At 29.3% G+C, this 27,502-nt stretch overlaps 1 protein-coding gene across 1 annotated transcript; it reads left to right on the plus strand.

Annotated features, from left to right (window-relative positions):
- Nucleotides 1–18,866: 18,866 nt before the first annotated feature.
- LOC129968862 (8.6 kDa transglutaminase substrate-like) lies at nucleotides 18,867–27,332 on the plus strand. Its single transcript, XM_056083171.1, has 4 exons — nucleotides 18,867–19,017; nucleotides 21,523–21,593; nucleotides 25,133–25,262; nucleotides 27,032–27,332. Exons 2-4 carry the CDS (start codon nucleotides 21,538–21,540, stop codon nucleotides 27,131–27,133), a joined length of 288 nt encoding a protein of 95 aa, XP_055939146.1. The 5' UTR covers nucleotides 18,867–19,017; nucleotides 21,523–21,537; the 3' UTR covers nucleotides 27,134–27,332.
- Nucleotides 27,333–27,502: the final 170 nt, after the last annotated feature.

The following is a 27,502-nucleotide window of genomic DNA, read 5'->3' on the forward strand; positions in this document are numbered from 1 at the left end:
TAGTTCAGAGAGACAGATGGTTCTTTGCTTGGTTTTAAAATAAGAATAACAATAGCTTCGTGCCATTGTATTGGGTACTTCTGCTCCATCCAGATTCTGTTAAAAGCATTAATAGGGAAGTGGTATTCAAATGGCAATGTATGTTACATATGATTTCATCTGGCTCTGTACTTGATGTCATGAAGTTTAGCCCGAATGTCGTGGTAATTCCAAAAAATGAAGGTACCCATTATGAAATAGATTTAGACAGACAATTAGAGACATTAGTTGGAGTCGCTTGGATTTCACAACTCATCTCCAGGTCATCATCATCCTCTGACGGATGCAATTTAATATCTAGGCTATTTAAAGTGCATCAAAAATGAACGGTAAGTCCGTGTGGACCATACCTTTCTCAGCCAGCTCCAAGGCGACTGAATTCTTTGAAGAAGATCTTTTATGTTTTAATGGGAGTTCTGCTTTCAAAATGACATTTTTCACAAGCTTTAACATCAGCGAGTTCTTTTTTTTTCTTTGGAACTTTTTTTTTTATTTCGGGGGTTATTGATTCTGGAATTTCTTAATTACTTTTCATAGATGGGTCAGAATCAGAATCTGATATTTTTTCAGGGCAGTTAGTTGTAACAGTTTGTTTCAAGCAATTTTCACAACAACAATTTGAGCAGAAATTTTTCTGCACAGCTGAGGCATAGCTTATACCAGGAGTAGGGGTCTGAGACTGAATTCTACGCCTGGCTTCAGGGTGTTATATCTTCTTTTATTTTTAGAGTTGTGACCTGTTTTTCTAAGTTCCAGCGCAGGCAAGATCGAGCATACGAAGGGTGATCGCCATCGCAGTTCACGTACTTTTCTTTTGCGGTACACTGCTGGCTATCATGCCCTTTTTCAGCATAACGGGCACAAGTTAGTGCCAAGCGGCAATTAACTTTCGAGTGGACAAAATGCTGGCACTGAAAGCACCTTAATGTATTTGGTATAAATTGCCGAATTGGTAACTTGACATATATTCAGGCAGTTTAGGATTATGGAAAGTGAGTAAGAAATGTTTTGTGGGTAGGAGTTGATTGATGTATGCCGAATGATATATCGAATTGATATATGTCGAACATGAGTCATTTCTTGCTTCTTCAATTCGGTAGATATCTCTTCAAGAAGAGCCTTACATAGTTCTCAGCAGGTTTTAACACTCTTGGAGAAGTTCAGAGATTAATGACTCACTGATATTGGTATATTTGCAAGAGATTTAGATTTCAGCAGTTGTTGAAATTGCTTTTGGGAATCTACCTCCACCAACAAGTTACCAGAACTCACTTTTTTTTAACAGATTTCACCTTACTGAGGATCGCACAAATTGCTTTTTAAACTAGGAGTGGAGATGCATTATGAAAAGTCATTGTTTTTGGATATTCGCTTTAATATAAAAAACTTATCAAACTGTTCCAGATAGTTAACAACTCTGAATACTTTATGCCCACTGAAGGGAGATTTCTTAGAAGCGCCCAAGGGATGGCAGCCATCGGTTCTAGATATTCTCAACCTCGGCGCTTACCATAATCAGTACCTATATGTACTGATTAGGAATAGTCACCCCCGGGGACAGCGCCCACCCTTAACGCCAAGCTCAAGAAGTGACCCCTTCACTTGATCCCTAGCAGATTAACCACTCTGGTGGATAGCTACCGGCCTATTGATAAACCGGGGACCACAGTGCACCGCACGTCTGATGGGTGGCAACGCATGGCCAACACGTGAGGATTTTGGCTGTCCACGGGAAGCAAGAAGCAAACAGAGCTGTGAAAGCTTCTCATAGAGAGCTCCCTCGCTTGCCATCAAGGGAAAGAAGAAAAAAAGCAGACAGCAGCAGACTGAGGGAAGGGAATCTGGAAAGCAGAACAGATCACTAGGGAACCTCGGTTCCAGAACCCCGTCACACCGAAAGAAGATGTGCACCTAAGGGCACACAACATAGGTATCCACAAATAGTCAGTACACAACTACAACATTACATGATTCTAGAAAATAAAAGTCCACTCAAATACATGTGCGTGCCTCCTATTTACTAAAAAACTGGTCGATCAATCCATCCCCTGGGTACATGAGTACAAATACCTAAGGTTAGTTTTAGACGCAAAATTAACCTTTAGTAGTCACATTAATGCGTTCAAGCTACGATGCGCCAAAGCTACGATAGCAGAACTAAACAGATTAATTCTTCATAGAGTAAATTATCGATTAGGCGTAAGCTTCTGCTCTACGAAGCAATTTTAAGCCCACTTTTGATGTATGGTTCTCAAATTTGAAGAGGGAATCATAATGACCTCCAAATTGAACCTGTTTCGGAATTTATTAAAAGAACATCAATTAAGTTCTTCGAAAAATTACCCGAGAATCTCAACGAGTTACTTCAACTGCCAGTATATGATCCTGCTGTGCCTAGCTCTAGGAAAAGACCTAGGGCAGCAATCGATAATATTTATAATTTTCCGTCCATAAAAAGAGAATTTCTAACTCCGTTGAAAATCTGATGGATTAAAGTTTTTCAAAATTATTTCTGTGTCGATCCCAGATAGCTACGATGAGCGTGTGTTCTAGCGTGAAATGTTCTAGATATTTTCAAAAATAACTAATTAAAATAGTTAATTAAATCTGCTCCCATAATAAAATGAACTTGGAAAGTAAATCCATTAAAGTTCTCTATTCCTCCATAAATAATCAAAATATTTTTCTATTAATAATTATATCATAAGAATTAGATAATTATACCAAATTTCATGATTGTTGGACATAAAATTTTTCGGACCCAAGGTTTGCGATGTCCTTGTGTATTTTTTCAACCTCGCTCCATGATCTCAAATGCATTATTCCAACCCGATCGTTGCCAAGTTATGTCACTCGCGGTTGGCATCACTAAAGATGCAAGTACTGAATGTATTTAAGGTCTGTTGGTTGAGGATCATTGTGTATCAAAAGTGATCATATTAGACTATGAAGTCGTATCTCCGGTAGTGCTCGCGGTAGGTACGCTTGCACCCTGTTTTGCTTGATGGAGCTTTGGCTACGATCGGGTTAAGATGGTAAGCTGATTTCTGTGAAATGCATCTGTTTTTAACAGTTAGATATTATTTTCCTTGCTCGAAGTGGAGAGCTTTATGTTTATGAAGAAATAAACTGTTTTTATGGAAGCTGCACAAATATTCACTATATACCCTGCTTTAGGATTAATGAATTCCCTTCCTGGCTAACAATGATGTTAGAGCTTTATGCGCTCGTCTAAACTAATTTCAACTAATTTTAATCTTTCCCGCAACTAAAAAATTGTAATTGCTATTCCAAATTATGACGTGAGGTGCTGGTGACCACTTTGTCACATTGCGGAACTCCGAAACAGCAAGGCGTTGCCGTTTCCAAGATATTTTTAAGTTTCATATATCGATAGTCACATAACTCGTAGTATTAAAAAAGCCTTATGATATTTTGTTTGTTGTGCTATATATCTCTCTAGTTTGCTGTCAGCAGCCGTTTGAATTTGGAATGGGAAGGATAAAACTTTTATAAAAATAAAAACTTTTTTTGCTGGAAAACCAAGCATATTTTTTAGGAAATGATTATAGATATGTTGTGACGCTATCTACCCACAGCAACCACTCACCCACACACGCTCGCCATAACGCTTGGCGCTACTCAAATGGGTACAGACGCATAAGATTCAACAGCCATATCGTTCGTCTCACCTCCGACTCACTGGAGGGAGAGTACTGTGGTGAACCTTATAAGTCAGATAACAGCTACGAGACATGAGTAATTACTTTTGTCTTGTGGTCTTGTTACTCGACTGCGAATCACAAGGTCCCAAGTTCTGTCCTCGCTCAATTCAATCCGCTACAGATTTATATCAGAGAATTTTATAATTTATGAAATAGTTCACAAAATTATTAAATAAAAACTCTAATCATAATTCCAGTTTTTCTTTGAAAAAGATTATAATACAGTAAACAATACCTTGTTTCAATCGGTAAATGCACTTCTGGAAACAATGAAGTATAAATGAAGTCTTCTAAAGTTTAAATTTTATTGAGTCCTTCGATCCCATAAACCATATACAGAAATTATTTTGACAATCTAACTTTTCAGTCTTCTGAGAACAGGCCTAGCCCAGTTATAAAGCTTTGAATATCACTATTTTAGGACAATCAACAATTTCATCATTTCAGACAATCAGTATCGGGAAAAGTCCAAGAACTGAATGGCTATTATCTTTAAGACGGTCGAGGAAGAGGTTAAAAATCGAGCGTTTTTATAAAAATAGAACAGAAGCATTCAAGTTTTTTTATAACTCAATCAACTTTAATTACAAAAGCACGGAACTCTTTTCATTTAAAATATTAGTGTCGCAAGAATATTTTATTAAACATGATTCACAGACACAGAGTAACTGTATGAAAACTTAAACATCGCAATTCATCAGAACATTTATTGATTCAAACTGCATAAAAAATGATTATTTCATTTAGACCATTTTTAAAAAATATACGTCAATCAATAAAGTTCTAGATATTTGCTTTTGAGCCCTAATTCGAACGCATGTCCTGTATATATTGAAACCTTAATAAACTTGACTGAATTATTGAATTAATAATATAGCTATTTTAGACGTTACAGAAAACTTTTTTTCGAATTCATTATTCAGAAAATATCACATTTCATATTTATTCCATTTCATGCACACGAGCTGAATATAACGCTTTTCTAGGTATAATTTTCAATAATAACTGATTTTTTTAACTAGAGTTTCTGTCAATAGATGGCAACACGTTAATAACCCCCATGCACGCTTAACGTGCTCCTGGAGGTTAAATTTTATTTTTATTTGAGAAAAATATGGTTAAAATATTTTTTTTTTTTTTTGAAAATTCATTAAAAGAAATTTATAGGTTAAAACAATGGTAGCATTGAAAAGATAATTTTTGGACTTTAACTTGATACAAAATCGTGTTTGCGCTGTAATATTTTCGGAAGTTAAAATCGCTCTGAGTAGCACATTCCCAAACCTCTCGGGTATACAAGCGCCAAATTTGGGAGCTCTAAGTCTCATGGACTGGCCTGTAGAGCACCAACCTTTATTAAAAGTACAGATAGATAAATAATAAGGTCATTCTAATTTAAATATCAATGGAAACATTATTGACATCATACCTTAGATGAGGCAGACAGGAAATCCAAATATAAAAAATTTGAAATTCTTTGCAGACAGGAAATTTTCTGAAGTAGAGATCCTAGAAGCAAAATAACTAGAATTATGTTACAGAAATTCGACGATTAAAATTCTTATCTATGAAATAATTAGCTTGTTCCAAATGGAAGACCTTTTCGAATTTTTGAATCTTGAATAGAGGAGATAATAAAAGGAATTGCTTTAAAAAAAGTCAATTTTTGATGAAAATATCGATTTTTTTTTTCCATCATTCTTAATTTCTGAGCATTTTTTTTTTTTTTCATGAAACTGTTTGAATTTTGTTTATACTTTCAATTTTTTGGTAACTTACATTGATTTTCATGCCTGCATAATTTCATTTTAATTATACTTGCATCATTATATACTGTTTCTCATATTCTAAGCTCGAGTAAAATTAGTTACGAGAAACCTCATAAATTAAAACGCAATGCCCTTTAATTGTTCAAATATGGTATAGTAATTTGTCCATATGCTATGTAGTCCCTGAATGATAGAATAAGCAATCTATAGATTTAAGAAGATTCTGTATTTGTTTTTATGCTTCGTAATGTAAAATTTACAAAAAAAAAAGAACAAAAAAACTGTAAATTTCATGGTTTTGAACGCGAGTATTTAAATATCGAATAGAAATACTATTTATATATACTATATAAATACTATTCTTATACTATTTATTCTTCAAAAAATACTATTTATTTCAAGAATATGTATTTCTTATCTGCAAAGTTTTGAACCAATCATTATTTATCTTATAAATTAGAAGTCTTTCCACCATAACTTTTCAGCAAAAAAAAAAAAAAAAAAAAAAAAAAATCAAATTTCAAAGCAATTTCGACTTTTGACTAATATACATTTTTCTTTATTTCATAGAGGTTTTTAATTATATATTTTGCAAACATTTAAAAGGAATGCTCTTGCAACATTAAAAAAAAAAAAAAAAATCAACTTCGTTCGTTTCGAATTTCAAATTTGTCTTTAGAGTCAAATCTTTAAAAATCCTTATTGAAAATAATTACTTAAATAAAGCCAAGATATAATTATTAATTAGGGTGTTTTTTATAATTTGAAATGATAGAAATTTGAGAAAGTTTACTTTGATTTTTTTTCAGTTGTAATGAGTTTCATTTTTTGGACAACTGAAACCTTGTACACAAAATCTTAAATTAACATCGAAATTAATTAATTTTCACTGAAATAGCAATATTTTACAATAAAAAGTTAAATTTAAAATGTGGAAAACATAGAAAAGAAAATAAGATACAAAATTCAAATGAAATCTTATTTATTAAAAATATTTTCTGTTAATTTTAAGCGCCTGTTTCCCCCCCCTTTCTTCTTTGATAGACTATCCAATCAATGGTAAGCATTTTAGTTTTCTTCCAAGCTCAGGATACATGCTTTTCTAATATATTAAAGTTTCTAATTATTAAATGTTTATATAATGTTTTTCTAATGTATTAAAATTACCGCATAAACAAATTCTATTCGAAATAATTCTCTCATCTGAATCCCATTTAAATACCTAAAGCTAGAATACATAAAGTTTTCAGTGCAAGTTTAGCAAAATTTCAGTAAAAACCTTTCGTTTCGAAAATATAGAATTTATTATTTCAAAGTAATTTTTTCTGAAATGTTCTTAGGATGCGTTTTAAATCAATGAACTGGCCGTATCTTATAATACACATTACGAAATTGTTTGTATCATATAAACTGAATTAATTTAAAAGTATTTTGTATAGTACCACTTAAGATAATATATATTATTAACATTTTATATAATATCGCTTAGGCTGTACTGTTAGTCTCTGTATTCACTAGCGCTAGAAGGAAGAAAACGTGGTCCACATTTAAAAAAGAAAAAGAATGAAGAGGTGAAGCAGTTTTAATTTGAGTGATATTTCATATAGCTACACTAATCAAACGGCAAAGTTTGACATGTTCTGGAAATCCCATTCCAGAATTTTCGAAGTTGGGTCCTGCTCTGTCTCCCTTCTCACCCCAAAGGGGGAGAAGAGAACCCCTTTGCCACAATAGAGGGAGCGTTGTCCAGATGGTCAACCGTTGCATTCCTTTAGTTCAGCATATAGCAGTCGACCTTCACCAAGAATTACGAGTTGGACAGTACTGTTCTAGCACGCTGTCTTCCTTTACAGCGTGTGTTAGCGTTAATTTATAATGAGCAATGTTATTTACATTGGATTGATTTACCTAAATGTTTCTTTGCGCTATAATTTGAAGAATTAAAACACCTAAGATCCTTGACCAGTATTCGAAGCGGTCCAATCTTTGAGGCACAAAGAGCGTTGAGCATTCTTTGTTTGGTAAGTAAACAGTTTTTATTATTTGAAACAATTGAAATGGTTTCTTTTTAATGTTCAGACAAGGAGTTAAGTGAAATGTATTTCTTTTTAAATATATATATTGTGAAAACCTAATGAGAGGCATTGCTTTTATTTTCACCAGACTGATACATAATGTCAGGCTTAGAGATTAACAAAAATGTGTTCATTAGATTTTTCTGTGCTTATTGATATGCGTTTATTGTAAAAATAGTGTTAATTTTATTTTATTTTACTGCAATATTTTTATTCAAAAAAATTTATATGTACAGGGCGTTTTTAATTGACATCATTATATATAAAGCATCTCTGTAGATAATTAAATATCGTTGTGCTATTAATATTTTTAACTGTAGTATGAAGTAGAGAAAATAGAGATAAAAATTAATTTGAATATCAAATTATGTTTAAAAAATCAGTTATTTATAATTCCATCAATAAAATTTTCTTCTTTTATATTATTTTCTATTGATAATAAAATCATTGTGTTTATAAGCATTATTGAAAGGATGTCCAATCTAAAATACGTTTCATAAATATATAACATATTTAGTTTTTTTAATTATTTCTTATTTTTCATATGTTTTTAATGAACATTGTGATCAGAGTGTTGGAAAAAAATTTATGCTTAAAAGAGTATGGAACACAGGAGCTTAGAATTCTATAAAAATAATTGTAACGAATAGGAGAATGCAATTTAATGAAACAGCGTTGCATTCGATAACGAAAATCGTAAAAATTTGTATTGATATTAAAATAAATTTTATCCTAAAAATTATATTTAGCAAAAGGAATAAATTATATATAAGAATGTGTTGTTTCAGTTGTAGAATATCATTAAAAATGCACTAATCTGTACACTAAATCGACACACTAAAAAAAAGGAGCAATTGTGAAACAGATTACATACGTGTTTAACATGCTTAAATATAATATTGCATAATTTAAGAATGAAACACCTGATATTTTTACTATAAACTTTTAAAATGTATTACTTGACATGTTTGTTATTTGATACTTAGTTTTTGATATTTTATAAATGAAAATTGATATAACATGAACAATAATACTTTTTAATATTATAATCTAAATTTTCGAATTTATGCAATGACAAAAATTTTATTCGTTTGTAAATTTGAAATATGTGTGTATAGAGAAAAAAAAAGTGCTATAAGGAGTGTTTTTTCCCCTGATTTTCAAACCTATAAAATTTTTAGAATAGAGAAGACATATCTTTTAATTATGGAACTAAAAGTTAAAAGCTTTTTAATTTAAAGATAAAATTTTAACTTGAAGCTTTTAATTTTCAATCGTCCTGATTTCCTTAATGGTGTTTATTGAACGTTCTTATCCATTTGAAAATTTCTATTTGTTAGACCAATCTCGCCAAATTTGTTTTTGAATAAAGGAAAAAAAAAAAAAAAAAAAATGCTGAATCTAATACTTACATTTTTTTAAGAAATAAAAAAAAAGTTTTTCAAAATTTTTATTCTTCATATAATTTGTCTTTATAACGATTTTCTTTTTCTTCTATTTATAACTCTTACAGAATTTCCTTCCCAATTGTATCTCTCGTTGTATATAAAGTTTTGTTCTGAGCAACGCCCAACATAAAGCCATTGAAGTAAGGAGCATGAAGTTTGGGAAATTATTTTTTGGGCATTAGAGGGACATTAAGAACAGATTTCTCAAACTTTGAATTAAAAGTTTAATTTAAAAAATAAAAACAGAATTTTAACGTGTTTTCATCCTAATATAAAAACATATTATTGCACAAAAATTATTTTAACGCCGTTTCATGGGTTAAAAAAAAAAGATTTTCAATGAAGAACATTTTGTTTAAATAATTTTTTTTCTTTTCTATTTTTAATAATTTTGGAGAAATCAGTTTTGGACACAGTCTATAACAATGATTTTTATTGTAATGAAATTCGAAATAATATCTTTGCTTCTTCGATTCTTTGAGTCACATTATTTTGCAGTTGCCAGAGTTGTAATAAAAGAAAAAAATAAATAAATTATTTGCTTTTATTTAAACGTCACCAAATTGAACTCCGGTTGTCGAGCTTCAAAATGTTCTTAAAACGGCCGTAGTTGGGATAAAGGTTGAGCAAAATTTGCTGATGAGGTATTTAAAGAACGTTTGTAAACCGGTTTGGTATGTTTTTCCTTTCCACGTTCCCAGAAGGGGATAAAAATTTTCCCGCGTCTCGACTATCACCTCCCCCTAAACACCGGGGACTTTGAATAGAACTGAGTGATCAAACAAGTAGTATATCTGTCAGCATAGGGTAATTGGTTAGTGGTTTTTCAACTAAGAATTCGGTTTTCGCTTTGAGAATTTGTTTTTAAAAAAAATCGTACAATATGATTTTATCAATTTTCATAAGTAATAGAAAAATTTCCTTAACAAATGATTTAGAGAAATAATCACTAATCGAAATGCATAACGAATATAATGCATTCTTCTACTTATATTTAAAATTTTTTACTTATATTTATCATTTATTTACATTTGACTTATTTTCTCCAAGTTTTAGCTTTAAGCGTTTTAGTATTTGAAATGAAAATAGCACGATTATATATAATGAATGAATATATAATTCTGATTAAAATATATTATAAAAATTTATAATTATTTTATAGCACGATAATAATAAGAATACCACATTCATTTGAGAAAAATATAATCTTATTAAAGATTTCAGAATAAAAAAATTGTATAATTTTCTGTTTCAGATTCCTGCTTTCTATTTCATTAAAAAAAAAAAAAGTTTATTTTTAAGGTCTGAAAATATTTAAACAATTTTTTGACACTAATAGGTGAATATTTTATTGATAATTTTTTTAATTTAAAAATATTACCAAACTAAATATTTTTGAAGAAATAATTAAGCTAATCAGTTAAATCGAGATAATAAGTTTTTAATGTTTATTTTAATACCGAAATAATAAAATGTTAATGCATCCATTTACTCATGTGGCTTATTTCTGGTCAAAACCATCATTTTCTGTTTCAAAGTAAATAGTTCTCGGCGTTAATCTGCCCAAAAAATATTTTCATAAATCCATGCGTTTTCTGTCCTGCAAATACTGTAATGAATTTTTCCTCCACTTATTTCCTTTCATGAAATCAAAATTTTAAATCTACCTATTTTGTTAAGTTATAATAAAATTTTTTGTGGAAATTTGAGAAATATCGTAGATAAAAATGATACTTTTCTGTATCTAATGAACAATCAGGCATTATCCATTTCAGACCGTTGCTTCCGTGCACTTCATTTCTAAACAATTCAAACGATTCTCATATGCTTTATTTTTATTTATAAGTTATTTGACTGCAAGTGAATTTCAAAAAATAAAAGAAAAAAATTCTAGAATACGTATTTTTTAAACTTCAGCAGCGTTCAAAACATGTGACTGAACAATAAAGTTTTTGTTTTACAATAATAAAAATCATTGCTATAAATTTTGGTTTCGATTCGATTAAAACAAATTATAGATGTTAAGGAATCTGAAATGGTTTTAGCAGTTTTTGGATGGCGGGAATTTGTGCTTTATTTAAAGATTCTTATTCTCCTATCTTAACAGTGTCATGCAATACCAGAGATATCGAAGCTTAGTTAATGTGTTTGTGTGCAAGAAAAACAATTAGAAAATTAGAGAGAACCGGGAATTTTTACATTATAGAATTGGCAGACAAGGACTGGGTCAGAGAATCATGTTGGTGTGGTAAAGCGTCATGTTATTGATGGTCCAGTCACAGATGATCTATCGGGATCTCCTGAAGTTGAAATCTATTTATCATCTGAAACTTTATTCTTAATCGAAACAAAAATAGCAATCACAAACAGCTTTTAAAAAAGCCAAAAACTAATATTTTCAGATAACACGAAGTAACCCTAGTAACACGAAGGAGAGTAAATTAATTTAAAATAACTATTATTTGAATTCCTCGTATTTAACCCTTAACTGGGGACGTGCGGTCTGTGAGACCGTTAGCGATGGATTTTCTATCACCCCTATTCTATTTTTAGCTCAATTGAATGGATTGACCCTGTAGCTTCCTGTTTTGTGACCTTCAATACACGTGCACTTTTTCAACCGATTTCTGCAGATGCTTTTTAAAATAATTCAGTTATTTCTTTGAGCGCGGTTTCTAAGACCGCATCTCCCTGTTAGTGTCCCAGTGATAAACAAGGCTTAGCAGATGGCGCTAAAACTTGGGGCCCGAAATATCATCCAGTTTACTGATCCTATTATGAAGCAGTGCTCCAGACACTTTTAAATGAATCAAAAAGTGATTATAGTGATAAGGATAATTGTACAAAAGAGTTTTTCGATGAAAGTTCGCAATGAACTGATTTTGATATATATGTTCAAACATAATCAATTTTTCTAGTGATAATTTATTTTGAAAAATTTATAAAATGTATTAATATACCAAGAGATGTATACACAGAATTTATAGATTGATTTTTATACTAGTTCTTAATCTGTACATTTAAAATGCCCTAGAAAACCATGCTATTCAAGTCACACAAGCCGATAAAAAAAAAGGGGGGGTGTCAATTTTACCCATTGTCATTTTTTTTATTTTTCATATAATTGTTGAATTTTACATTATATTGTCTTCTATATACCTTCATATACTGTAAAAATAAATATTATTTAAAAAGTAAAAAGTAATATTTTTTTTCAAGAATATTATTTCTGTAACATGTAATTTGAGAAGAAAATGTATGCTCCAACGTATTTACTTTTTTCAATGACAATATATTTTGAAAAATTTCTAAAACATATCTATATATCAAGAAAAATATCTGCAAAATATATTGGCAGTTTTTCATACTAATACATTCATTAGAAAATCTAATTTGAGTCTAAATGAAATGCGGTCTCGTAGACCGCACCTCCCCAGTTAAGTCCTAAAATTTCACCTCCCCAGTTAAGGGTTAAGAATGTCTTACTTCAATATATTTCATTATCGATGTGAAATTAAATCGCCTTCATTATTGCAATGTTGAGTATGTTTCAGCTGTTTGTTTTCATTAAAAACTTTGTTAAACTTTAAAAATAAGATTCAACTGCAGAATTAAGCATTGGTAAATATATATATAAGTTCGCCCAATTTTAAAAACTGCTATTAATGCCTTAAAAGTTGCGTTAGAAATATTTTTTCTATAGGAAGCAATCTTCTTATTAGAAACAATTTTCATAATATCTGATCAATAACCGACTTTCAATCAGAATATAAAATTTAATACGAAAACCCACTTGGAATTTTATTAGTGAACCGACTTTTCTTTTTTTTTACTTTTTAGAATATTATATTGTTACTTTTAAATATATAATTATAAATATACTATTATTTATTAAATATATAGTTATTATTAAATACATTTAGAAGTTCGTCTTTAAATCTTCCACGAAGTAAAATCTTCCAATAAAACATTCTGGAAGATCAAAAATAGCTGACTATTCACTACATTTAACCTAAAATTTTAAAATGAATAAAAAAGCAAGACTTAAAGTAATTTTTAATAGGCTATTGCTATATTGACCACAGTATTCTGCAAGAGTGATTTCAAGAGTAATAAACTAACCTTTCGGATCCCAAACTGATAAGTTTCAAGAATGGCAAAGATTGAAAGAAATACACAGGACATACTTTCGGAATTCCTTTGTGTCTTGCTGAAAGCTAAGCAAGAAAAAATATGCTCCTTCCCAAAGCAGGACAATCTGCTATGCACATGTTCTGCAACACAAATTTTACTCGAATAAGCTGTTGCCGCCAGATGTAACTCTTCTCTTTGTAACACAGTTTGGACAACTTTTAATACTAAAGTTACCAACATTTTACTGATTGATTTGACTGTAGAATTTCTATTAATACGGACAAGTTGAAAGACAGCTTTACACATGCGCCTTCTTCTACAAACCACAAATACTAACAATACAACTGAACCTATTCTTATGGAATGTGTTTTTGAGCTCTATACTAATATTTACCCTTTCAAGACTTCTATAATGATAGAAAATAATTGCCAAATTATATATTTTTTTCACTTTACAAATTATTTGCAAACTATTTCTGATGAAATACTTTTAATAATCAATGAATTATTTTTTAAAAATATTTTAGTAAAAATTAAACTGATTTTTTGCAATAATGTATGTGTCATATTTATTATTCTTAGAAATTGCATTATTCTTAAAATTTCTTCTAGAAGGCGTTTTAAAATATTTATGTACCATAGTTTATCAGCAGCTATATTGTATATTATATTATTTATATATATAAAATATACATATATAAAATACATACACACACAAACACAAAATTGCGTTACCTGGTAGGTAGTAACATTTATAATCTCATTCATTTATTTTAATATTTAAAGTAATGCATGTAAATCAGTTCTCATAATTCCATAACATTAAATTATGATAAGAGCAAATAGATCTTCAAATTTCGTTGATCATAAATAAATACTTCTATAATAATTTTCCATTTTATTAAATATGTTTTCTTTCTTTCAGATGCATAACTTTTTTCCAATAGTCTTTATTTTTACTATGCATTTTGTAGCATTTTCGTTTTTGGCACCCCTTTACAAATCACAAAACTTCTTAATGTATGAAGGTGGTTTTTATATACATTTTAAATTATGTTATTATATATTTAAAATATATTTTTATGCTTATAAGAGAGTTTTTTTTTCTGCCTGATCCAAGAGAGAGAGAAAAAAAAAAAGGTGAATTAAGGTATGCAAAATGTATTAAACAACCTTGTATTAAAATATAATGACATAAAAAAAATATTAAATAGTGAACAAATCTTAAAAATAACTACTTTTATCCTTAAACAAATACCTTTACAAAAAAAAGGTAATTAAAAAAAATTAACAACCCCTTTTACCAATATTCACTCTAAACGGTATAAAATGCAGTGGACTTCCTTGGTTAAAACGGAAAACAGCCAATTCCCAAAATGGCAGATGGATTTTTCAAATTAAAATAAACAACAGTTAAAAGTGTGAATTTATTTTATTTGATATTACCCTTCAATTATTTTAAAATTTTTATCTCAATTAGTATTTAATTCTAAAATTCAAAAAAGGTTGAATCTGTATTTGTTTTCCATCCTTTTCAGGTTTTTTATATTTTAACCTGAAATTTACAACTATATGCAGAGCCTGACAACGAAGTTTCTCAGTTGAAATAAGCTGTTTGCATGTTTCTAAAAGGTTTTGAATAAGATTATGCAAGTTTTTATACTTCTGCATATATTTGCCTCAAGCGATAGCAACGTTTTAGAAATTTTTTCGATCAATTCTTTATTACTTCTGGATTAATGCTAACATTTTATTAATTTTTTTTATTTTTTATTTAGGTTTATCTTTGTTTAATACTTGAATCCAGAAAACATAACTATAAAATCAACCATGACTGCCTCATTCGTTCCATCTCTGAAGCATATGATCCTGGCTAGAACCGCTGTTACAATCTGTGAAGATCCAGAAGTTAGATGCTTCATAAATGAATTGGACTACTTGTGGGATAAAAGCAGTGGCAAAAGCAGATGGAAAAGATTAATGGACAAGGCAAAGGAAAAAGTATCTGAAATACCCGTACCGCCTCCATTACATCAATGTATCCTAGCTCTAATCAAGCCTATATCTCTGGAGATGGCAAGGTGGAAGTACGATCATTTCAAAATTCTTGGAGACAACTTTGATTTTCAAAGTTGCCGCTTATTTTGGATGCCTGAAGGCATAATAGACAGACAAAAGACAGCCGAGAGATTAATTCGAAATGGAAATATATGCATCGCAAAACGCTTTTTCATGGCATGTTGCTATTTTCAAGAAGACGATGTAAAACAGATTTATAATATTGTATGTTCATCAGGAAATGTTATAATTTATAATGAAAACTTTTCTGGCAATCTCAGATTTTGGTTTGCACGCTTACAAAAAGATGGCGTTACTTATTGGTCTGAACTTGTACATAAATTAGTAAATCATCTTTACCCAAGTACATTTTGCAATTACCAAAAGAATCCTCTTTGGTTAAGATATTTTTTCGACAAATTAACATCAAAGGAAAAAAAGCAATGCATTGAGTTCACTGTGAACAATACCTTCAAAGACCACGACAATTTTAGATTTTGCATTTCTCAGCTGAACGAAGAACAAAGAGAAGCAGTTTTCAAAGAGAATCCTCTTCGTTTGCTGAGATTCCTCTTGGATTGGCCATATCAAAGTTTGTTCTCGGAAGCCGCAGAACAAATGTGGAAGTACCTTCAAAAAAGAGATTTTAGATATTTGCTGCATTTCATTATTTACAACCGCATTGTTGCCGATTGGTACGACTTTGATTATATAAATCTGATAAAAGATTTTTGGCATCAAAGTCCGACACATTTCAAAGACTACATAAGAAATGATTTGATTTATGAGCCATTGAAAATGGTGATTTCTCATGATTTGACAAAACGTTTCCCGAAGGTGGAAATAATTCAAACATCCTTTTATGTTGACCCTCCAAATGAAAAATTCTCTCTTCTTCGAGAGGGTGACTTTTTTCATACACGTTAATTGTTGCTCAAGTGATTTTTTTTTATTACTGTAATAAATTTTTTTGTTGTATTGTAAAATTTCTTCTTGTAAATTTCTTTAAATCCTTTATAATCCACATAAATACAAGCTGGCAATATGGAATATACTACAAGCTGACGAATCAATGCTAAATGATGTAGTTTCATTCAATAGCAAGGATGTTTTAAAAGGAGGGTGAGGTCTGGAATAGGCGATTTTGGAACTGCAACATTCTGACCGCTTATGAATTTATTAACACTAATGATTTTAATTTTGCAAGCTCTATCTGACTGGCTATAGCATTCCTTTTTAAGCTTTGAATATTCAGGGAATTAAACAACAACAAAAAAGCTACTTTTTGTAAACGGGGTATTTTGAAACAGTAACGATTTCTAGATTCAGACAAACTTTTAAAAAAAATTATGCTTAAATATTGATACTGTGATAATATATACCCTGACCTAGCCAGAGGCCATGTGGGAAGCTTGATGGGGGCCGTCGAAGAGCAACCCCCACAAAGCTCGAAGGAACAAACTACACTTGATATTGGAGCTTTGCAAATGATAAAGAATCCTCTATAAGAAACACATATTGGTACAGAAAAGAATAGGGGGGAAAACATTACATATTAAGTAGTGAAACATTAAAAAAATGCATAAATACATTAAATGAGTATTGGCTTTTAACAAAATGTTTTAACATTTGACAAAAAATTTAATGAGTGGAATTTTTTATGAGTTCTTCGACTGCAAGAGACATCTAATCTCTTTGCCACCTGAGTGTGTTCTCGCCACAGTGCACAGGCTTTGATCACATGATTTATAGATCCTTTTTCTGACAAAGAAACGACTTTGATGAACAGAAAATACACCATGACTAGAGTGTACTTGGTTAAGATAATCTTAATAGAGATTTTTTTTAAAAAATGATGCTTAATATGATAGGATGATATTGATGCTTAAATATTGATAAAAATTGCAGATCGCACCAGTAATTTGTTTTTGCTTAAATAATCATGAAAGTAGCGCCCCTATATAAATATTTACCTTTACATGAATTGTTATAGCCTAGCTACATTTCAGTCAATTTTTATTTATGAGAAAAAAGAATACAAAAAAAAATGGAAACTATTACCTTGAATTTTAATTTCTATTTAAAATTAATTAATATTTCGTTACATTATCTTCGTTAAAATGTGTTTACATCAGTCAAAAACATCATTTTTTTTAGTTAGTTGACTACATTGAAAAGTAAATGGGAGGGGGTGGATGCGGCAATATGAATTTCTTTTAATTTTACATTCTTAATGTTTTAACATCTTTCTTTATAAAACTTTTTGAGTTCTTTTTCTCCATTTTTTGGGAAGTAACATTGATTTTTATATTTGCATACGTCTTAATATTTTATATCTATGATATAGAATACTAATCTTTAGTAAAACTTTCTTACGAAAACACTTCATTATTAAAATATAATGTACAGGAAGGTTATAATTAAAGTTCCACTTTGAAATGGTCCTAAAGGAAATCTACTGGACCAAATTTTGTCAAAATTGGTAATAGTTTAAAGGAGGTCATGGGAATTTCTTTTCTGCCAATTTTTTTTGAAAAACTCATTATTTTTGTTTATAGCAGAAGCATGCATTTAATCAACTCTTAGATATATATTTTATTTTACTCTGCTATGATTATGTTTTTTGAAATATTGATCTTTCGTAGGTATATTGAAATATTTATAATTTTATCATTCGAAAAAATGAAATCAAATTTTTGCTGACAGAGGGCGTTACAAGAACTTTTTAAAAGGTAGAAAGACTTGTTGATTCTAATTTTGATTTTCTGAAGAAGATGCCTACCTGAGTAATAATTGCTTATAATAGAACATACATCTATCAAAATGAAATCAGAAAATGCGTTGGTAAACGGCAGGACAAACCATTTGGTGTAGATATATTTTGGAAGAACAGAAAGCATATCTAGGAGCTATGTTTAATTTTAATGAATTCTTTTGTCTTCCAATTTCGTTCAATGTTCAGCCAGGTCTCAAAAGATTCGTTACTTTTCAATGAATCAGTGTCACCCTCTTGATTGATCCGAACAAAAAAATCCTGGACATCGAAAATGATCACTCTAAGCATAATGATGATTACTAGAACCGACGTATTTTAACAGGTATTTAGATACACGCGATCTATTCTGCGCTGATTTGATCGAAGCAATATATTGACCGTTGCGTCTGCGATAATTATAAGTGGCTACTATAATATCTATGGACATTCCAAAAAACATTATTGTAAAAATGCTGCTTTCGGGCCTGGTGATACCAGAAATGCAGGGAGTCATTAAAACCTCCGAGGCTCGGTATTGTGACGATTGCAATCAATGCCATCTCTTTGTGTGTTCCTTTCACGAAAAAGCGAAAGGGCCCTTCGATGTTATACAAATAATGTAATCCTATGATAATTTTTTTTTTTTATGAAAATGTGGAGGAATTATAAACAAGATTAATGTTACATCAGAATGAAACAACAGAAGAAAAAAAAATGTTGACAGAAAAAAATAGCCTTGAACCTTCAGTCATAAATTTTTATTTCCACAGAAACAATGGGTATATTTTTTCTGAAGAGGATTTCCCCATTTCCTGTCTTCATTTGGAAATAACACACCTGAATGTAAAATTTTGCCAGGAAATTCTAAGAAAAGTGTAATTTCTTGATTAACGCTTTCTCATCTGTGGTGAAATATTATCTTTATAATCAATGCGCTCTCATTGTAATTTCCTGTCGACAAACTCAGTAACATCAAAACAAAAAGCATTCGTCTTTCTGTCGTTATACTAAGAGGTAAGTCAATGTTCTAACTTATTATATTTTTACTTGCAATATTTTTCTGCCAATTGATATTTATCAAATTTCATACCATTTTTAATATACCATGGGCTTTTTGAAGCATAATATTTGGTTTTTAACAGTTACAAAATCTAAATACATTTTTATTCATTGAATAAATAAAAAGAATTTATCAAGTGAGAAGAGTTTCATTTGATAAATAAGAATTAATTTTAATTAAAGAGAGGCTCTTTTTTTCCATTATACATTTGACTAATTTGAAACTGTTAGGATTACAATAAAAAAAATGCGATTTATCCAAAAGTTCGAATTAAGAAAAACTGGATATAAAAATAACTACAGAACGAGAAAAAAATTATCGTGCGGTGTTAAAAATTGCTTTAAAATCTTTTTAATTTGCTTAAATTGAAACTGGTAGCAAATATTTATTTTTAACATTTAATAATTAACATTAAAAAAATCAATAATGGAATGGGAAATACCTTTAATGAATAAAATAAAAAAAATTATTTAAAAATCATTTCATGTATTAATTTTTTATTCAAAAATAATTTCATAAATTAAACAATAAAAATTATATAAAAAGTTTTTTAAATGAAAAATATATTTGTTTAAATATATTAAAACGTGTAAAATCTTTTACTCAAGTAAAAAGATTAAGGTTAAATATAAAATTATTCACTTACAGGGTCTGGAGACAAATACAAAGTACGAGCGTATTTAACTTTATTAACAATATATATATATATATATATATATATATATATATATATATATATATATATATAAAGTAAACATTTCATTTTTAATATTTTGTTTACAAGAAAATGATCAAAGTAAATATGAATTTAAAAAATTGAATTAGTCAAATTCAACCATATCGTTTTTAAATTTTGGCTTCCATATTTGTATCTTATTTGGTTATTGCAAGAGAGATAGTCGATAGAAGTCGATGGCTTTTTCTTTAGTTTTATTTACAAATTTTTTTGAATTTTAAACTAATTAGATAAAATTTGAAGAAAGATAGTTAAATTTATAAAAATGATGAAAGTTAGAGAATATAGCACGATATTATATTTGTGCTGTCGATATTCAAATTGAAAAATCACTCTGTTAAAACAACATTAATAACAAATTATTGTAAATATTACATCAATATAATTGTATTGCAAATTAATTCTTTTTTTTATAGAAAGTTATTATAAACATATAAATGCAACAAAAAATATTCGAGTATTTTTTTTTATTTCCTAAATTTCGTAATAATTCTATTTAAAAAAAGATTATAATGGGAGTCTCCGAAGGTGAATGCTCATTTATTCTTTTCAAAACTATGCAAATTAAATAGAATTCTGATAAATTTAACTTTTGAAATCTATTGATGTTATTTAATGTGTAGAAATATTTACCAAAAAAATAAATATTGGCAAATACACAAATATTTTAAATCCCATTCATTTAAAATAATTTTCCTTCTTAAATTTCAGAACATTGTTCTTGGAATACCATTTCCGTTTTCATGTTCAAATGCAAATAAATGTGTTCAATTTGTTTCGTAAGGAATAATATAGGTTTGATTAAGGCATGCGAAGGTTCTGGGCCAAATCAAATTTAAAAAATACTTAAAACATTATTTTTTTTATAAAAAAATTATAGAACTCTTTGACATTCTAAATAATCAAATTCGAAGTTTACATAAAATGATGATTTGTAAATCATTTAGCCAAATGCAATAAAGAGGGGGGGGGGGCACTATTCTACAAGCTAACCTGAAAATATATATTTTTAAAAGTATCAAGAATGTTAGCTGAAACTTAAATGATTAATCTTGATTTGAATGCGTTCGAATAAATGACCCTGTGAATCAAATGAAAGTACAAAATTAGTTAACTCTGAAAATGCCATAAAAAATAAAAATCTCGAAGTCGTGGAAACTGCCAGAGTTGCAGAGCTTCTAAACTGTCGCCTATTTAATAAATTAGTACTGGGCAGACTAATTCATAATTCAATAGCCCTCACAAATCTGTAGAGGCCTATTTACATTGCAATATCTAAATAGGGTTAAAAAGGTTTTTTAATTTTTTAAAAATTAAATTTAATTTTTATAACTTATTTACAGAAAAAATTCTTTTGAAATAAGTCGAATTTTTTTTTCTCTCTTTTTATTTCAATTTGGCATGACATTTGCCCCTTAAAAGCGGTTTATATAGAAATTTAATTTAAAAAAATGTACTGATTTTTAAAGTTGGGAAAGGAAAAGGAAACTCGCTTGACCTAAAGAGCCATACCGATTAGATCTTGTTTGCATAATTACCAATTAATCCGACCTCGTTGATGTTTTACGTGAATTATTTGATAATACGAGATCAGCTTAGAAAATTTAGCAATACTTGAATATTAGTATCAGTTTTGATCATATTTCATTGATAAAGAAATAAAGATGAAATATGAATATTCATAATTCATTGATTAGTTTACTTATTCCATTTTGCTTTACAGATCTAAACTGAAAAGATGCAGATGGGGTTTATAGTATTTTCCTTCGTAGCAACATGCTTGTGCTGCGTTTTGTACGTATTTTTCTTTACTTACTTTTGTATATGATAGAAAATTTCATTTCTTAGAAAAGAGTTAAGAATTTTTTTCTATTGTGTCTGTTTCCAAATTTACAGCTTAAGCTCAATATAACTGGTTTTAAATAAATTTGTAAGAAAAATACCTCAAACGATTTGGAATTTTAGATATGTTTTTATATTATTTGAGAAATCCATTCAATCATATAATAATAGCTAGAATCAAAAAATCATAAGTGTTAGAATCAGTGTTTAATACACCGAAGAGATAATCGGTCTACTAAACGAAAGTTATCGAATATGAAATCTTAAATTGTATTATACTACCAAAGCATCATCTACCCTATCAACATTTTTAGGATTCCTTCACGATATTTTCTGATATAATAAATATCGAATAACATTATTTTAAAGATATCTTCAAGATATTTTCCAGTATTCTGAATATTGAACAAAATCGTAGAGATATTAAGAAATATCTTATGTTAATGGTGCCATAACTCATTCTTAGCAAAAAAAAAAAAAAAAAAAAAATGATAAGATATAAGCGTATAAGCTGCCCAACTATTAAATTTGAGAAATTACGTTATAAAAGTAATGTTTAAACATAAAACAGGGGAAATATGCTTTATTTTGTACCACTCATGTCGTTCCTAGAGTGAAATACGGAAGAGTTCATTTGACGAATTTCCACATTTCAAACATCCTAGACACCGAAACAATTTTTTTTTTTTCGGAATTTTGTCTGTCTGTTTATGAAGAAGATAATTTACGGAGTAAATTGAATACTACTCTGTTATAGAAAACAGGACCAAATAAAATTTGGTCAGTTATCGACAAACCAACATTTTAGATCCGAGTCATATTTTGGAAGAAATCAGTGAAATGAACATAGATTTGTTGTTTCATCAATCTGCATGTGAACACGGTAATTCAAAAACAGAGAGTTAGATGAATGAGATTTTGACATACGGTTTATTGCCAAAATTACAGAATTTAATTAAGTTTTGGGGAGAGAAAAAATTTCGTAAAAGAACTGACCTCTCTATAAAATTAAATCCATAAAGCTTAAAGCTATACTTTGAATAAAAAAAAACCATTTAGCTGAATTATATGCAAGTTTTCGTAATTTATTGATAATGATGCTCCCAACTGGATACATCCGACGATTGCGGACGGTTGACTGCAGCAAATATGACAGTTCAAAAATTATTATCAAAGCAAAAGCCAGAATGGGAACTGGGGTTACTATAAAGTACAAATCATTATAATAACGGCTTCAGAAGACACTTAAGAACCAGACCAATATAAAAAATTGAACCAAATCGATCTGTTGGGAAAGATTCCTCTTCCGAATTCTATTTTCTTCTCTATACTACAAAACTAACAAGGGGAGGGCACGAGGTTGAAAATTCAGTTCGGAATGAGATTTAGTATAATGGTAGTACATATTTAGAATGTTCACTCACGAAAATATTAAAGCGCAATAGCCAATCAATTTCGAGAAAATGGCCCTCAAACTTTCTGCGTAACTTATATACTCATAATGTGCCGCCGTTGCCGAGGCACGAATAGTATAGTGGTTAAGATAATGTCATAGCAAACATGAGACCAAGTTCGATTCTAGGCTAGCATTCTTTGATTTTAAAAATTTTTTTAATTTATCTCAACTTAATTTAACAATTTACAAGCAGTTTCAATTAATATGTTTTTTATTTTTTTTACTGCAAAAATAAATATTTATCCTCTTTATTCTTGAATTGAGCAATTTTTAGAAGAAAAATAATTACAAGTAATAATTTAAATTTTTAAATATTCAGAATTATTTAAATTGAATTAACATTTTAAACATGGTTTCAGTTAATATGACACAAATGTTTTATATGAAAAAATAAATGTATTTTCTTTTAATATCTGAATTATAATTTTTAAAAAAATTATGAAAGCGTTTTTTTTAAAGATTTATTTAAATAAAGCTACAGACAGTTTTAATTGCTACTTAACTCTTTTATTAATCAAAAATGAATATTTTAAAAACAAATCTCCCTTAAAAATATTCATTCACTTAATACTTAAATTATAACTTTATTTTTAAGCAGGAAAAATAATTTCATATATAACTTAAATGATGATAAATGTTAATTAAATTACTGACATCATGAAAATATTTCACTAATTTTTTTTTATTACATAGAGGGAACGAAATGGTGGTTATTGTAAAAAATTTCAAAGAAGATAGATATATTTTGATATTTTGCAAAATTCATTATGATTATCCACAAGAGAAATCTTAAAGGAATCAATGAAAAAACAAATTTTATTTACCTTAAAAAAAATATTTGCTTTTCTTCAAAAAATCTGGCAGCGCACAAATTATATCGTATGTTACTAAAAATTTTGAACCATCTGCCTATGCATTCCATAACTTAACATCCGCTTTCTACTTTTTCTTTTCGATTATTAACATTTAGTATCTTTGCCTATATAATTTTATTTCAGCTGCTCTCTTTAATTCCCAATGTAAATAAAGCTTCGTTGAGTTATGATAAATATAAGTTACCTTTATTAAAATCCAAAAAATTAAAACTTTTAATGTTTTTAAGATAAAAAGAGCGATTTTGAAATATTTTTATAGCTAAAATTATATTTATAAATTATTTTAACATTTAAAAAATTATTATTATAATTCAAGAACAATATACTACATGGGCATAATTATTTTTCTTTTAAAAAATAAGTTATAACTTATGTATTAAGAGAAAACAGATTTATTTTTTCTATATAAAAAATGAGTATCATATTAATTGAAGCCATCTTTAAACTGTTAATTTAATTTAAATAATTCTGAATATTTAAAAAAAGGCAGTCATACTTATAATTGTTTTTCTTTTAAAAATTAAATTATAAATCATGAATTAGGAGAGAAATATTTATTTTTGCATGAAAAAATAAAAAAAAACATTAATTAAAACTGTTTGTAAATTGTTAAATTAATTTAAAATAGAAATTTAAAAAAAAAACCAAAAAATGCTAGCCTAGAATTAAACTCGGATCTCCTGAATACTACGGAAGCGCCTTAAGCACTATACCATTCGCGCTTCGGCACCGGCGGCACATTATTAGTATATAAGTTATGCAGAAAATGTTTGAGAGCCATTTTCTCAGAATTGACTGGCTATTGCGTTTTAATACTTTCGTAGGTGACCAATCTAAATTTATACTACTATTATACAAAATCTCATCCCGAACTGAATTTTTAACCTCGTGCCCTCCCCTTGTAAGCATAAAACATACCACATTTAGTCAAATGGAGAAAAGGAAAATATAGCTAGTTTTAACAGGAAACGTGATTTATTCTATATATTTTTAACTTATGTTAGTAAACACGTCATAAACAAATGAAATATACTTAATTTTACTAACATAAAATAAACTATTTCTAGTCTTGTGGTAGAAGACTTAACAAGTACTAAAAACGAATAGTAGAAATTTACAATTCTTTTTTTTTTTTTTTTTAATGACATTCTTTCCTATAGATGGAACGTGGAGGGTACCAGCATGCCTTTGTGCCCTGAAAATTGTGACAATTTCCAATGTTCGACTGTCCCAAACTGCCAATGCGGATCTTACAAAGGATGGTGTGGTTGTTGTTCCTACTGCTACAAAGTAAATAATAATTTAAAAAAATTTTAAATTTTTTTCATTTATATTAAATTTTTTTCTAACATTCACAAAAAAAATTCATTTATTACCTTGTTAAAAAAAGTGTTGTATATCCCTAAATTCATATAAGATTTGAATTTTACGCCATTTGTGTGATAAAATGTTGCTAACTAAAAAGCCTGACAGCTGACAGTTTAAAGTTATTAAATACAAAGCACTACATGAAAGATCAATATGTTTCCATTGCACAGCAAAATTTTAAAAAGGGTCGCAACAACATTTCTCAATCTTCTTTCAAAATATGGTCGGTGACACAAGCTATTCAGCCAAGGAAACGCTAATAGAAAAGATTATCAGTTAGTGTATGAATCATTTCCTGGTCGTGTAATTTTTTCTTTTCGTGATCAGGACTGGCTGCTAAGTCATGCGACTGGCTCTGTAGAAGATAGTTAACTTGTTTCATACCAACAGATGGCACATTTTTAAGGGCAGTATGCAGAACTAGCATTTTCGGATATGAGAACCCAAGAGCAACGAGAGGACTCGGTGATCAACAACACTCCATCACGACTGGCATTTAGGAAGATAGTTCACTTGTTTCATATCAACTGATGGCGAAAGCTTGAAAGGAAAATCTATCTGATATCTTTCGTGTTCTTCAGAATTAATTACAAAAGCCTGCATTTGTTATAACCTGTAGTTTTGTTATGTGAAAACATGATGTTTTGGTTTGGGACTTTTGAAGCCTCAAATGGTACGGACAGAAAATTGGCGATTCAACGCTTTTGAGGCATCAGGTTTTCGCTTTTAGGGTTATTAGATAATTAAAAAAACAAGACAAAGAAAAGGTTGTCATATTTGAAGACTTATTGCCAACAAAAAGTTACAACGTGGCGGGAATGCTCATCATGCACAGGATTCTCTTGTATGGCCATTAAAGGGCAGGGACGTAAGACGTTATAGCCGGGAGAAACACAGAGGAGAAAATGGGAATGAACGCGAAACAGCGGGAGAGGTATCAAAAGCTTTATATATATATATAAATATTTTTTTTTTCAATTTCCCCAGGCGGAAATTTTTTTGAGTTCGAAAGATTTAGAGAAAAAACATCACTTTTCTAAAAGTTGATGACTACACAATGCAATACTCACGTGATCATTCCAAACCAGTTTAAACCGGACGTTCAAAAGAAAATCTGGCCTCGAGATAAAGTTTTGGAGCTTAAGATGGGGAAAGGAGAAAATATATATATCATTTCTAAATGTCGACCTATGTGTAATCCGATAGTCACGTGATTGTTTAAAATAGGTTTAAACTGGTTTTTCATTTAAAATAATCTGGCCACGAGAAAAAAAAATTCAGAACACGATTGATTTTGAGATGATCAAAAGCCTTCGCTTTTCTAAATGTTGGTGATTGCAAAAAATGAGTCATGTGAGAGAATGCTGTTCTCCTGCCGGAGTGATACTACGTGGCTTAAAAAAATAATGTTATCGCATGATAACTTGAAATTTGTGATAGCAAATTTCGATTTTTTTTTTGTCACTTTACTTTCATAATGACCCTTGTAATTAGCAGACATTGCTTTTATGACAACATGTTCGTATGTAAAAATGATGTATTATAAAAGTCTAACTTTAAAACCTTTACACATTTATTATGAATAATTCTGTTGTATAATGCTTTCAGACTTCTTAATTTTCTGAATTTCAAAGAACTTTAAATTGTTAAATCTTTTTACATCACTTTTATTTCTTTTTTTTTATTTTTAGTGTCCTGGAGAAATCTGCCATCGTCTAGGTTTGAACCGGTGCGCTCCTGGTTCAAAGTGCATGAAAGGTGCTGACGTGCCCGGAATCTGCCAGATGTCATAAAGAAAATCCTTCAAAGAAAATGAATTTCGATTAAAAAATAGTGAATGAAAATCAAAACTGGCAAATTAACCCTCCGAAAACTTGAATGCTTAATATTGCTTGAATAGTTCAAACAATAAATGTAATGGAGTTTAACCATTTTGTTAATTTTTTTCTCATACTTAAAATTTTCAATAAAAATTTGTTGCATTGTGTGAAATGATTTTTTTTTTTAATCTTCAACAGCTACACGAGTGAAAATATTTACATATAATTTAAAAGTTATAGATAAGTGAATATCTTTGTAATCAATGAACAGAATGCAACTGAAGATTGGTTACTGAGAAGCTTACAAACACAATAAGTGATTCAAATAATAACTCAAAGAGT

Source organism: Argiope bruennichi, chromosome 5 (assembly GCF_947563725.1).
Source record: "Argiope bruennichi chromosome 5, qqArgBrue1.1, whole genome shotgun sequence".
NCBI classification, from domain to species: domain Eukaryota; kingdom Metazoa; phylum Arthropoda; class Arachnida; order Araneae; family Araneidae; genus Argiope; species Argiope bruennichi.